This window comes from Phyllopteryx taeniolatus, chromosome 3 (genome assembly GCF_024500385.1).
Source record: "Phyllopteryx taeniolatus isolate TA_2022b chromosome 3, UOR_Ptae_1.2, whole genome shotgun sequence".
Classification (NCBI taxonomy): Eukaryota; Metazoa; Chordata; class Actinopteri; order Syngnathiformes; family Syngnathidae; genus Phyllopteryx; species Phyllopteryx taeniolatus.
This window is the reverse complement of record NC_084504.1, coordinates 214,560-229,727: the sequence shown is the minus strand read 5'-3', so window position 1 is coordinate 229,727 and position 15,168 is coordinate 214,560. Positions and strand designations below refer to the sequence as shown.

The window sequence follows — 15,168 nt, the reverse complement described above, 5'->3', positions numbered from 1 at the left end:
CAGTGACATTAACAACAGACCATTTTGACAGGGTGTGAACAGGCGATTTTCCTAGCACCGTTACTCACACTGACAGTCCTGGCAATGTAGTCAACTAAAATCATTATGGGAACCCAGAACTCACTGCTGTAGTTGTAGAAAATCAAGCTAAATGTTTCTGTTTACTAACATTTGTTCCTGTCAGTATTGTTATGGGTCTCTACATTAGCTATCCGTCAGGCTATGGTTGGTATTTGTGAATTTAAGTCATAAAACTGACTGTTGCTTGTGTTTTAAACAGTGATTTTCCAGTTCTGTTCTTTTATCCTCGAGGAATTTCATACCAAATGTACTCATGTGCCCAATGGACCTTATGTGAGTCATTGCTGTCACAACAAAATCCTACAGCTAGTAAAGTTAACTGTATCCGAGACGTGCAGGTGAGGAACTGCACTACACTGCCCTATAAAAAAAAAAAAAAATCTGCAATGCACTGAATCCTCAAGAAGTGAACCGCTATATAGCGAGGGATTACTGTACTTCTATAATCAACGGGTCTGTTGCTTCGGCCATCTTGTACCTTCTTCGTGCATGGCGGGTAGCTCTCGCTCCAGCTCCAGCTCCTCCTTTGGCTCCTCCTCTGAGCACATCTTGCCTGAAGAGAAAGGGATTAATACGCTAAATGTTCCAATGACATGAGCGACCAAAGACCTGTTAGCCAATAAAATCACACCTTCCTTCACTTCCTGGATGATGTCATCAGGCAGAAAGAAACTCTTCTCAGAGTTGGGAAAGGGCAAGATCTCAGACTCGTGCTGCACATGCAAACACACATTAAGCACAGCATCACACAGTTGAACTAGAGAAATAAATGACCACTCTACATAATCCAGTGAAAAAATCTATAGCACAAGCACATGCATGCAATGTTGTTCATGATAACTGCCACCTTGCACAATAGAATTATACAGAATGAGTAGAAATAATCCGGAGTAAAAAAAAATATCCACAGCACACTCTGGCACATGCATAGGTAATGTGCAGTATGTGTCACAATTAATGTGACTAGGCATGGGCCTGTATCAGATTCTGATGGTGTATGATAACCTTGAGCAAAGATATCGCTGTATCACAGTACTGCAATTGCAGCTCTAAAATAATTTTTCAATGTAGTGGAACCTCAATTCACGAATTTAATTTGTTCCGTTACCACGTTTGTAACCAAAAATGTTTGTATACCAAGGTAGTGTTTCCTACTGAACTGTATGGAAATTGAATTAATCTGTTCCAGCCCCAAAATGAAGTTATAGTTACCTTTTTTGTATCAGTGCAGAGTTTAAAATACACTAAAATATAGGAAAAAAGGAAAATACACAGATAAAGAAATAACATTAACCATTACCGTAATTTCGTGTATAATGCGCACCCCCCCCCCCAAAATGTCAAGCCAATAGTGAGCATTATACATAGGTATAGGGGAAAATGAAAAAGCTTTCACATTTTATAAATGTATGCCGCCATCGAGAGGTTATGAAAAAACTGAAAACCAATGTCACCGCCACCTAAAAGTTATGAGAAAGGTGTACACTTTCATTCTAATATGCTGCCACCTAGAGGTTATGAAAAAGGTGTAGCCTATACTTTCATTCCAATATGGCAGGAGTACGTATGACTGCATATACTGTATGTACAGTTTTGCTCATAAGTTTACATACCCTGGCAGAATTTGTGAAATTATTATTATTATTATTATTTTTTTTTTAAATATCACTGAACAACAACCATCATTCAGTTCTTTATGGTTATGTTTTGTTTAATGATAATGGTTTTCTGAATGCTAGACAGTTTAATTTGAATCCCATTAAAATAAAATTAAATGTGTTTCGCCTAGCCCTTCATGTTTTCTTTAAAGAATTGTATCCATCTTACAAATTCTGCCTGGGTAATCAAACATATGAGCACAACTGTGTTTTCTCATTTACTAAATAAAAGTAAGGCTGTGAATTTCAAAATAAGAACAAGTTAATAAAGTATTACATGTTCAAAGTGCTTAACTTCAGAAGAACAAATACAGGTAATACTTCATGTTTTGATCATATGGGTAGAAGCAAAATCATGCATTGTAAAAATGCATTATACATAGGTAGAAGAATTTTCCCGAATTTTGAGGTCAACTTTGGTGGTGCGCATTATACATGGGTGCACACGACAGGAAAAATTACGGTAACTGAATATTGCTCTTTAACTTATATTTAGGAGGGGAGAAAGGGTAGGAGGACTACAGCTAGTCCATCAAAGTACAGTTTTCTATAATAACATGGGGGCAATTCTGACTCAGGTGATTTTCTCTGAATATTGATTGCTCTGTTGACCATAATTTTATTAGGGTTCTGCTTTTCAATAAATGCCTGCACATGACTCCATTTGCTGCACATTTTATTCCCTAAACAATCCCACTCAATTAAAAACTTGTGGAAGGTAGCCTTCACCTTTCACAAACATTGCGAACTCAACAAAAAACAAACTAAAATTAGAAAATGAAATTGAGGGAAAAAAAAAAATCAAATATCTCAGAAGAATATGCAATGAATCAGACAGATATGCTTTGGAACCAACTCCAAAAGGCAAAACATCAATTAAGACAATATCCTATCAAAAAGAACAATTTATACAACAACAGTTAAGATACACCAACTTTGAGTACTATAATAAATCAGGCAAATTTCTTGCAAACCAACTTCAACGCAATAAAGAAAAATCATTAATTACAGGCATTCAAGATTCAAAAGCCAACTGTACACGGTCACCGCTAGAAATAAATGAAATGTTTTACATTATAGCAGCTTATATGCATCATCAAACAACCCAGAACAAAAATTTATTTAAACGCTTCTTAATGATCTAAACATTACTCAATTACACGCAGAAACATTCCTCAATTAAACAGAAACTAAGGACAGTCTTGACGCCACGTTAATCATCAAAAAATTACATAGTGCATTAAAAAATATGCAGTCAGGAAGAGTGCCTCGCCTGGACGGAATTTCGGTCTAATTTATTAAACATTTCTGCTTAACACTAGCGCCTCTATTTTTCAGAACAGTCAAGGAGATAAAAGATAACGGTCAGATTATCAACCATATGAACACAGCTGGAATCAAATTACGACTAAAACCAAGCAAAGACCCCACTCTCCCGACTAATTATCGGCCCTCATCACTGTTTAATGTAGATATCAAGGTTAACTCAAAAGCCCTTGTAGCAAGACTTGAAAAGGTACTCCCGTCGATATTCCACTATGACCAGACAGGTTTCATTAAAAGTTCCACAAATAATGTCACAAGTCTATTAAATTCAATAAGCATGTCGCAGCAAAAAACCTAACATCAATTATCATGTCACTTGACGCAGAGAAAGCTTTCGATATACTGGTCGTTCCTATTTGCAGTACTTTGAGACTCATTAATACATTGAGCGGCAGCATAAGACAACTCGCCAAAAGCGACAGTCACCACGAACAGGATCACATCACAAAGTTTTACCCGACAAAGAGGAACCAGACAAGGGTGCCCACTTTCACCAATGCCATTTGCAATATTCATCGAACCACTAGCAACCGCTATATGTCAAAGTGCTAGGATGAAAGGTATCTGCTCGGCAAGGGAAGAACACAAAATTAATTTGTATGCGGATGACATTCTTTATTTGCAAAAACCCAAGTCATCTCTTCAAGCTGTTTTCAATCTCACAGAGACATTTTCACAATTAGAGTACTCAAAACCCCAATACTCCCAATAACAGCAAACTCGTGGAATCCTGCAGATCAAATCCCAGATTACCCCAATCCTTATAGGAAACATTAAGTATTTAGGTATTAATATTTTACCAAAACTCACAGAGCTAACCAGTCTAAATTACACACCACTTCTGGAAAAAAATCTCAACTGATTTAAAACGCTGGAATAATTTACCTATCACTCCTGGGAAGATTAGCTACAGTAAAAATGAAAACATTACCGCTAATAAACTATTTATTCTCAATATTCATTTAAAACCACATTAAAATGGTTCCAAACCTAAGATTCTGCCATATTAAATTTTTACTCAAATAATTAAAAAAAATAGAATTATTTTATCCAGTCTTCAGAAAAGTAAACAGGAGGGAGGACTAAATGCTCCCAACTTTAAACACTATTATTTAGCTAACCAATTACAATACCTCATCAAACAATGCACCACATAAGAAGCATAATTTTTTTTGCTAGAATTGGAACTCTCAAAACTCCCATTTATTTCTGCAAGTCTCAAACGCCATAAGTGTTTCAAGAATCCAATAAACGCATCCACCTTAACACATTCACTGCCATTGACGGCTTTAGAAGTCAAATGTCAAGAAGTCAAGATGGCGCCTACCAGTGTGGTCGCCTCGGTAACGCGCTCTCTAGTATTGTCTTTGTTTTTGTGTTTTTTGTGTTTTTCGTCCGTCTTTGGAGACCTTACACGACTCACTTACACAAGGGGAGACCTGCTAACCATCAAGGAGTCTACTCCGGACTTTCTGTCACCAACTTTCGAATAGCCGCTCAGTTTTTTCCCCGAGTTACTCACCGGAGCGGCGTCCGCGGTTTTCGGCGCATGGAGACGTCACGGTGCTCAGCACACACTGCAGCCCGCATTTGGAGTCGCTATTCTTAAACTGTAAACCATTCTACTCGCCACGTGAGTTCGCATCATTCATTCTCGCTGGCGTCTATATTCCGCCTCAAGCTAACACGAACGCCGCATTGCTAACGCTCGCCGATCAAGTCAACGAAATTGAAAAAAAACACCCCGACTCACCCCTCATTATTCTCGGGGACTTTAACAAAGCTAAACTCAACCACGAACTCCCTAAATACAAGCAGCACATCGACTGTCCTACCAGGGAAAATAATATTTTAGACCACTGCTACACCACGGTAAAAAACGCATACCGTGCTATACCTCGTGCAGCCTTGGGCTCGTCTGATCACTGCTTAATTCACTTAATACCGACGTACAGGCAAGAACTTAAATGTGCGAAGCCTACAGTGAAAACAGTCAAAAAGTGGACAAATGAAGCCAAGATGGAACTTCAAAGCTGCTTAGACTGCACAGACTGGAGTGTCTTTGAAAATTCAGCTGGCAGCCTGGATGAATATACGGACACTGTCACATCCTATATCAGTTTCTGTGAAGAGGTCTGTGTACCAACAAAATCATTTCGCACATTCAACAACAATAAGCCGTGGTTCACTGCTAAACTTAAGCAGCTTCGCCAAGCTAAGGAGGACGCATATCAGAGTGGGGACAGGGCCCTGTATAATCGAGCTAGAAACCAGCTGACCAAAGAAATTAACATTGCAAAGAGGATCTATACAGCAAAGTTGGAAAACCAGTTTAGCGCAAACGACTCTAAATCAGTCTGGCATGCATTCCAGTCGCTGACTAATTACAAGCGACGATCCCCCCAAGCTGAGAACAATAGCACACTAGCCAACGACTTGAATACCTTCTACTGCAGATTTGAAAAGGACAGTTTCACACCACACACCAACCCGGCCGCACCCGCGACCACAATCACACCTCTAACCTCTGCGTTAACCATCCATGAACAGGATGTGAGACGCATCTTCAAACAACAAAAGATTAACAAAGCGGCAGGCCCGGACCACGTGTCCCCATCCTGCCTCAAAGTCTGCGCGGACCAGCTCGCGCCAGTCTTCACTATGATCTTCAACAGATCACTGGAAATGTGCGAAGTTCCATCCTGTTTCAAACGCTCCACCATCATCCCAGTCCCCAAGAAACCTGCAATCTCGGGTCTGAATGACTACAGGCCTGTCGCTTTGACATCTGTGGTCATGAAGTCCTTTGAACGTCTTGTGCTGGACCACCTCAAGAGTGTCACAGGTCCCCTGCTGGACCCCCTGCAGTTTGCCTACCAAGCAAACAGATCTGCGGATGATGCAGTCAACATGGGACTGCACTTCATCCTAGAACACCTCGACAGTGCAGGGACCTACGCGAGGATACTGTTCGTGGACTTCAGCTCAGCGTTCAACACCATCATCCCTGAACTCCTTTCATCCAAGTTTCTCCAGCTCAGCGTCTCACCTGCCATCTGCCAGTGGATTTACAGCTTTCTGACGGGCAGGACACAGCAGGTCAGGCTGGGGGAGGCCACCTCATCCACACGCAGCATCAGCACTGGGGCGCCCCAAGGTTGTGTCCTCTCTCCGCTGCTCTTCTCTCTCTACACGAACGACTGCACCTCAGCGAACCCGACTGTCAAACTCCTGAAGTTTGCAGATGACACCACTGTCATCGACCTCATCAAGGACGGTGACGAGTCTGCATATCGACAGGAAGCGGAGCGGCTGGAGCTGTGGTGCGGCCGACACAACCTGGAGCTGAACACGCTCAAGACTGTAGAGATGATCGTGGACTTCAGGAGGCATCCTTCGCCACAGCTGCCCCTCACGTTGTCCAGCTGCCTTGTGTCAACCGTCGAGACCTTCAAGTTCCTTGGAATTACAATCTCCCAGGACCTGAAGTGGGTGACCAACATCAACTCCGTCCTCAAAAAGGCCCAGCAGAGGATGTACTTCCTGCGGCTTCTGAGAAAGCACGGCCTGCCACCGGAGCTGCTGAGACAGTTCTACACAGCGGTCATCGAATCAGTCCTGTGTTCTTCCATCACAGTCTGGTTTGGTGCTGCTACAAAAAAGGACAAACTCCGACTGCAACGGACAATCAAAACTGCTGAAAGGATTGTCGGTACCCCCCTACCCACCCTTGAGGACTTGCACGCTGCCAGAACTAAGACAAGGGCGTGCAAAATCCTCTCGGACCCTCCCCACCCCAGTCACCAGCTCTTCCAGCTCCTTCCCTCAGGTAGGTGCTTCCGATCAATGCAAACTAGAACTAGTAGACATTCCAACAGCTTCTTCCCTCTTGCAATCAACTTCTTAAACAGCTAACTTATAATTCCATTACAACAAGCTGGCAATTTTTTGACTTGAGTTCATTGTCACATTTCTGTGGGGCCAATTATGTATTACTCCTGCACTCACTGTAGTTGTCTCGCCGTGCTGCACTATTTGCATATAGTGGCCACTCATGCCAGAGTAGCATCTGCTCCATTTGCACACTGATTGAGGAGTATCTGTAACATTTGCACAACCATTGTCCCAGATTATCGCACTACGCGTCACTTTAAACCGCATACACTCCTTGAAGTCTCAGTGCCCTTTGCACAATGGTCATTGCACCGGACTATTGCGATATTAGCCATTCGAACTGCTCTAAGTGCTAGAGGACTCTGCATCTTTTTGCACAATTGTTGTTTGTTGTTGTTTTTTGTCAATGTCTTTATGTCTCCAAAGTGTTCTGTAAATTGACTGTTTGTTGTACTAGAGCGGCTCCAACTACCGGAGACAAATTCCTTGTGTGTTTTGGACATACTTGGCAAATAAAAATGATTCTGATTCTGATATCCATGTTAACTGGGAAGGCTGGCAGTGAATGAGTTAAATGGCTAGCTGGACTTTTTTTTTTTCCCCTTCCCCAGATTTCATCCCTTTATTTTAGCACATGGGAACAATATGGAATCGACCACCTACAACAACTATTTCACAATAATATTTTCATCACACATGATGAATTGTTCAAAGAATGCCAAATAATAAGCGGAAACTTCCTTCAATACATCCATCCATTTTCTGAACCGCTTATTCTCACTAGGGTTGCGCTGGTGCTGGAGCTTATCCCACCTACGGGCAATTTAGAGTCTTCAATTAACCTACCATGCATGCTTTTGGAATGTGGGAGGAAACCAGAGTACCCGGAGAAAACCCACGCAGGCACGGAGAGAACATGCAAACTCCACACAGGTGAGGCCGGATTTGAACCCGGGTCCTCAGAACTGTGAGGCAGACTTGCTACACAGTCAACCACTGTTCCACATCCTTCAATACAATAAATTAAAAACTACAATAATAATAATAATAAAAAAAGAACAACACTTCAGAGCACCCTTCAACTGCCAGAGTTTGTTAAGGAAATAGTGAAGCTTAGTGAGCAACTGCCGGAGTTTAAGCAAATAGTGGCTCCATCCTGGGTCCCTCGGTGTGGGTGGTGTCCCGTCCACTGGGCCACTCTCGGGTGGGCTCCTGGGCCTCGTCAGGCCCAGTGTCCGCAGATACTCACCTCAGGGACTTATTTGCTTGGTGTGGGGCCACTCACTCATTGCGATAAATAACTCATAAATATGAAAACTTCCTGGGTATTCCCTCACTTGCACTTTATTTCTAAATATGTTTACAATTTACATAGCCACTCCCACCACACTTCCGTTGTACAGCCGGCCGGGTCCACTATCTCTGTCCTGCATGCTTCCCCTCATTATCCCCAAGATAATTTCCTATCTTTTTCTCCCTGATCATACAAGGCTTTTTTCAGTCACAGCAAGCTTTTTGCTGCTTTATCAGATCTTAATTTATTGTATTCCATTTTTAGAATTAATAACTGTTTGTTTTCAGTGTCCTCGCTGTTATTTATATTTATTTCCCAAAAATGTATTTGCATCTCTAATTCATTCATTTCAGACTTTTGTTTTTTACTTTTGGTACTCGTGAAACTAATAATATTAACTCTAATATATGCCTAAACACTTCGCACCTGATGCTCGCGTTAGTTTGATTAGTATTGATTTGAAAGCAGTTTTCAATCTTCGACCTATTTCACAAATTCCGGATTATGAAGCCACCTCACTTGCAAAAACCGAGTGTGGAGAGACTGTTGAAGTTTCCCCATATGTATATCTATATGCATAGAAATGGGGGTTTGATCACTAATGACTACACAGACATACCAAATTTTTTTTTATTTTGTCCTTAAGTCCTTGTGACACTAAAAATATAATGAATACGAGACTTTGATTTATGTATTTCTGAGTAGCATTGTTCTAATTGATCAAGATTAAGTTTTCTCCAGATTTCAGCTAAATTTAACAAATCAGTGATATATTGTAAGATTATTTTGACTTTTGTTTCATAGGGATCAAATTATGTAGAGCGATCTATCAGCATTTTCAAAGTGCAATTGAAATCCCCACCTGTAATATTTAGGCCACACAATTAAGACAAGGTTAATAAAAAAAAAACTTCAACACCCTGAACTGGTCGCCAGCCAATCGCAGGGCACATATAAACAAACAACCATTTGCACTCACATTCACACCTACGGGCAATTTAGAGTATTCAATCAACCTACCACGCATGTTTTTGGGATGTGGGAGGAAACCAGAGTACCCGGAGAAAACCCATGCAGGCACGGGGAGAACATGCAAAGTCCACACAGGCGGGGCCGGGATTTGAACCCCGGTCCTCAGTATTGTGAGGGAGATGTGCTAACCAGTCGTCCACTGTGCCGCTTATTTCTAAAGTCGTATATTAAAAAAATGAAAAAAAACCGCAATAATCGTAGTTTTAAATTGTGATTAATCAAATCGTGACCTATGAATCAGGATTCGAATCGCTAGAATACTAGGCAATCCACACCCCTATTAGTTACTTTACTGATTACTTGATTTCAAAAGTAGCTAAGTTAGAAAATATTAACTCTTTAGTTACTTTCAGCAGCTGCCAAGTGGCAGGAATATCACTTATCCACAGTAGAAAAAATAGCATTAGCATAACTGAACCCCTTATTTTGTAATATACGCCACACAAGTTACAGAACGATGTCATCAACATGAAGCAATAAAATACAGTCAGTAAATAAACATGTTAACAAGCACACCATTGTCAGTACACTTCTCTAAAGACTTAACTGACAGATAGCTCGATCGATCGATGCCAATTGTGGTCCATGAAGGCAACAACGGTGTGTGTTTGCGGGTGCGTGCGTGTATATTTGGCGTGCACACACACACCATTGCTACCAAAAATGGCGACATTTTGGAGTAACGTGTTACCGGCATCACTGATGGTATGTCCATGTTGACTCAGTTGCTGAGGTAGTAGTCGCCATGTTTGTGCCATGTGATCTCGTTTGTAGCGTTTTGGCAGCCACCTCACAAGCTGCTAGCGATGACCTAGAGGTATGACATCAATGAACCGAGGATGACGTTTTTTACCACCTGCCAGCAACACAAATTTTTCAAAAATTACCACAAATAATCGCCAATAGCTTTGCACCAGTGAGGTTACAGTCAAGGTTGTGTGAACTGGAAGCTGTTACTCATAATGATATTGAAAATGTTGCAGACACAAAATCTCCAAGCTTCTCCAGCTCAGTGTCTCGCCTGCCATCTGCCGGAGGATTCACAACTTCCTGACAGGCAGGACACACCAGGTGAGGGTGGAGGACACCACCTCATCCACACGCACCATCACCAATGGGGTGCCCCAATGATGTGTCCTCTCTCCACTGCTCTTCTCTCTCTACACTAATGACTGCACCTCAACCCACCCAGCTGTTAAATTCCTGAAGTTTGCAGACAACACTACACTCCTCGGCCTTATCAAAGACGAGTCTGCTTATTGACAGGAAGTGGAGCGGCTGGAGCTTTGGTGTGGCCAACATAACCTGAACATGCTCAAGACTGTAGACATGATCGTGGACTTAAGGAAGCATCCTTTGACACAGCTGCCCCTCATGCTGTCCAACTGCCCTGTGTTAAGTGTCAAAACCAAGTTCTTGGAAAATACAGTCTCTCGGGACCTGAAGTGGGAGACCAACGTCAACTCCATCCTCAAAAAGGCCCAGCAGAGGATGTACTTCCTGCGGCTTCTGAGGAAGCACGGCCTGCCACAGGAGCTGTTGAGGCAGTTCTACACAGCAGTCATCGAATAATTCCCGTGTTCCTCCATCACAGTCTGGTTTGGTGTTGCCACAAAAAAGGACAAACTCTGACTGCAACGGAAAATCAGGACTTCCGGAAAATTTGTTGGTACCCCCCTACCCACAATTGAGGACTTGCATGCTGCCAGAGCTAAGACAAGAGCATGCAAAATCCTCTTGGAGCCTCCACGTTCTGGTCACCACCTCTTCCAGCTCCTTCCCTCAGGTAGACGCTATCGATCAATGCAAACTAAAACAAGCAGACATTCCAACAGTTTCTTCCTCTTGCTATTAAATTGCTAGAGGCTAAGTGACTCTCCGTAGTGTGTTTTTACATTTTTATGTCTCATAAAAGTATTTCTTTATCTTTTTGGCTGTCTATTGTCGTACGAGAGCGGCTCCAACTACCGGAGACAAATTCATGCAAGTTTTTGACATACTTGGCAAATCAAGAGGATTCTGATCAGAAATCCCTTCCAGAAATCCCCCACCTGAAATCCCCCAGCCAGAGGTGATGATGTCATCTGAAATCCCCACCGGAAAGCACCCACTGGAAATCCCCCGCTGGAAGTGAGTGACGTTTTCACCGGAAATCCCCCGCCTGAAAGCCCCCACCGGAAGCAATGATCCAAGCCCCGCCCAAACACCTGTTGATGGCATGTTACATGTCCAGACATGTTAGACCAAGTCTAGACTCCTTGGGGGTCCTTCTCCACAAATGTCATTCTGATAAACATTAAAAAAATGTCATAGCAACTCCCTCAGAAGGCACATCTGGGCATGTTTCAAGTTGTCCAGACAGGTCAGAGCATGTCTGGACATGTCCGTCAGACATGTGCAGACAAACCAACAAAGCTCCAGCAGCTGAAAATTGACTCACTAGGTTTAAGGACATTTTTATCTTGGAAAGTATGATCCACGGTTACAAGTTAGGCCTCAACACAGCCCACGCATGATGACCAATGCGTAACCCTAACGAATATGCTTTTGTAAAAAAATTTAATAATAATAAATAACTAAATAAAACAGTTTGAAAAAACTTGATGGGCCCCCCTCTGGAGCCAGGCCTGGAGGTGGGGCTCGAAGGCGAGCGCCTGGTGGCCGGGCCTGCACCCATGGGGCCCGGCCAGACACAGCCCGAAAGGGTAACATGGGTCCCCCTTCCCATGGGCTCACCACCTGTGGGAGGAGCCATAGGGGTCGGCTGCAGTGCGAACTGGCCGAAGGCGGGAACCTTGGCGATCCGATCCCCGGCTACAGAAGCTGGCTCTAGGGACGTGGAATTTCACCTCCCTGGCTGGGAAGGAGCCACAGCTGGTGTGTGAGGTCGAGAAGTTCCGACTAGATATAGTCAGACTCGCCTCCACGCACAGCTTTGGCTCTGGTACCAGTCCTCTCGAGGGGTTGGACTCTCTTGCACTCTTGAAGCCCTGCCTGTGTCTTGGTGCACTTGGCACCAAGACACCCTAGGTCTCAGTTCGATGATCGACTTTGTGGTCGTGTCGTCGGAGTGCACCATCAACACTGTGTATAGTGGGGATGGGGCGCTGCTGACTCGGGACGTTGTGAGCCGGTGGGGAGAAAACGTCGAAGACCTCCTCTATTCCACCGACACGCCTTCCCATGAGGGAGCAGAGTCTGGGTTCTCTGAGGCGGGCTCTCCTATCTCTGGGGTTGAGGTCACCGAGGTGGTTAAAAAGCTCCTCGGAGGCAAGGCCCCGAGGGTGGATGAGATTCGCCCGGAGTTCCACAAGGCTCTGGATGTTGTAGGGCTGTCCTGGTTGACACGCTTCTGCAACATCGCGTGGACATCGGGGACAGTGCCTCTGGATTGGCAGACTGAGGTGGTGGTCCCCCTTTTTAAGAAGGCGTTCGACCTCGGGGGGTCCTGTGCGGGGTGTTTCGGGAGTATGGGATACCGAACCCCCTGATACGGGCTGTTCGGTCCTTGTACGACCGGAGTCAGAGTTTGGTCCGCATATCCGGCGGAAAGTCGGACTCGTTTCCAGTTAGGGTTGGACTCTGCCAAGGCTGCCCTTTGTCACCGTTTCTGTTCATAACTTTTATGGACAGAATTTCTAGGCGCAGCCGAGGCATAGAGGGGTCCAGTTTGGTGGCCTCAGTATTGAATCTCTGCTTTTTGAAGATTATGTGGTTCTGTTGGCTTCATCAAGCCGTGACCTCCAACTCTCACTGGAGCAGTTCGCAGCAGTGTGTGGAGCGGCTGAGAATCAGCACCTCCAAATCTGAGACCATGGTCCTCCGTCGGAAAAGAGTGGCGTGCCCTCTCCAGGTCAGGGATGAGATCCTGCCCCAAGTGGAGGAGTTCAAGTATCTTGGGGTCTTGTTCACGAGTGAGGGAAGAATGGAACGGGAGATCGACAGGCGGATTGGTGCAGCGTCTGCAGTGATGCGGACTTTGTATCGATCCGTTGTGGTAAAGAAGGAGCTAAGCCGAAAGGCTAAGCTCTCTATTTACCGGTCGATCTACGTTCCTACCCTCACCTATGGTCACGAGCTGTGAGGAGCCAGATGAGGTGGCTGGGGCATCTGATTCGGATGCCTCCCGGACGCCTCTCTGGTGAGGTGTTCCGGGCACATCCCACCAGGAGGAGACCCCGGGGATGACCCAGGACACGCTGGAGAGACTACGTCTTTCAGCTGGCCTGGGAACGCCTCGGGATCCCCCCGGAAGACCTGGATGAAGTTGCTGGGGAGAGGTATGATTGGGCGTCCCTGCTAAAGCTACTGCCCCCGCGACCCAACCTCGGATAAGCGGGAGAAAATGGATTCATGGATGGAGTTATACTTCTAAACTGCACAGGTTGTGCTTCGAGCAGAAGTCGGGACTGGTTTCAAGGAGAATGACAAACACACAAGATCCCATTCACTGCCACCAAAGAATAAAATCCAAATCCATATGTGGATAAAACTTTGCTAGATTTTATGCGCAAGGTAATAAAAACCTGGAGTATTGAGCAAATGGAAGAGTAGGAGAATTTGGAGGAAAAAGTGTGGGAGCCCTATTTGTTCATGCATTTTTGTCAAATGTAAATTGTGGACATAGTTATCCATATAAATACATTATTTTTCTGTCATAAGTACTTTCTCAGTGTTGTTTTATGTTCAGATGTTTGAGATTTTCACTAAAGAAAAAAAAAAATAGGTGTCAAAGTTATTCTTGTGCTTTCACAAAAAGGCCGTTTCTCAGTTCCCCCCACCCGAAACAGATTTGGCTGAAAGTAGCTTATATTTGACAGCTGATTACTAAAGAACGGTATAAGGCAGAGAAAAACTTTTTTTTCTGATGAAAGAAGAGAGTCCGATCTTTATTTCTGTGGTTTTGGCATTTACATTGTCATAGTACACAATATTCTGTGGGACTTGAAAAATCTTTGAAATTGCTCGAAAATGCCTGGCAGTCTGGGGGTTCCCTGCTCAGGAAATGGCTGGCAGTGAATGTGTTCAGATCAGGAAATAGGAGAATTTTTCCAAATTCACAATTTTTAGTTTATAATCAACATTAACATGGAAAATTTGGGATGGTAAATATTATTTACCGGACAGGGATAGAATATTATGTACAATAACTTAACCAAACTGTGACTGCATGGTGGATCACATGGCTTGTTTTGATTAAGAAGGCAGTTAGCCAGCTAGTTAGCCCGCGAGCTGCAGGATGATTGCTGGGACTTCAGACGTTCCTCATGGTTAAATGCTTCATTTTGACTCTGCACGGCGACTTCGCTGGCCACTGTGGGCGGTCCGTAGATAGACTCCCCCAGCCTGCAAGTTTCTCTTTACCGATCGATTGCAAGGCTCATGGCTTCTTGGCTCCCCGCACGTGAAAGCTGGTGAGCCTGTCAACCGAGCCGCTGCCTCCCCCATCAGAAGGAAAAACTCAAGTCAGTAGCAGCGAGCTGGAAATATGAGATAATCATAGACATATGGTTGATGTTTTTACAGTGCACGTACACTTTTATGGGCCATGCTTGCTCGCATGTCAAGAGCTTTTTTTACTTTTTTTTTTTTTTTTTTTTTTTAAACACAAACATACGTAGGGCGAGTCTTGTAAAAAAAAAAATGTATACGCCAGATTTCTGGCACTATGCGCAGCACTTTAAGCCATCCATCCATTTTCTGAGCCGCTTCTCCTCACTAGGGTCGCGGGCGTGATGGAGCCTATCCCAGCTATCATCGGGTAGGAGGCGGGGTACACCCTGAACTGGTTACCAGCCAATCGCAGGGCACAAACAACCATTTGCACTCACACCTACGGGCAATTTAGAGTTGTCAATTAACCTATCATGCATGTTTTTGGGA

At 43.9% G+C, this 15,168-nt stretch overlaps 2 protein-coding genes across 3 annotated transcripts in view; one reads left to right on the top strand and one right to left on the bottom strand.

The window, feature by feature from the left end:
- The window catches only part of si:ch211-158d24.2 (multiple epidermal growth factor-like domains protein 9), a 395,895-nt gene that overhangs the window by 166,174 nt on the left and 214,553 nt on the right, over positions 1–15,168 (top strand). The window lies entirely within an intron of this gene.
- Positions 1–15,168, bottom strand: part of mrgbp (MRG/MORF4L binding protein) — a 31,786-nt gene that overhangs the window by 1,014 nt on the left and 15,604 nt on the right. Inside the window, exons 3-4 of the mRNA XM_061766330.1 lie at positions 713–794; positions 560–634 (exon numbers count right to left, since the gene is read on the bottom strand). Coding sequence (XP_061622314.1) covers positions 560–634; positions 713–794 — 157 coding nt within the window. The remainder of the gene's footprint in view (positions 1–559; positions 635–712; positions 795–15,168) is intronic.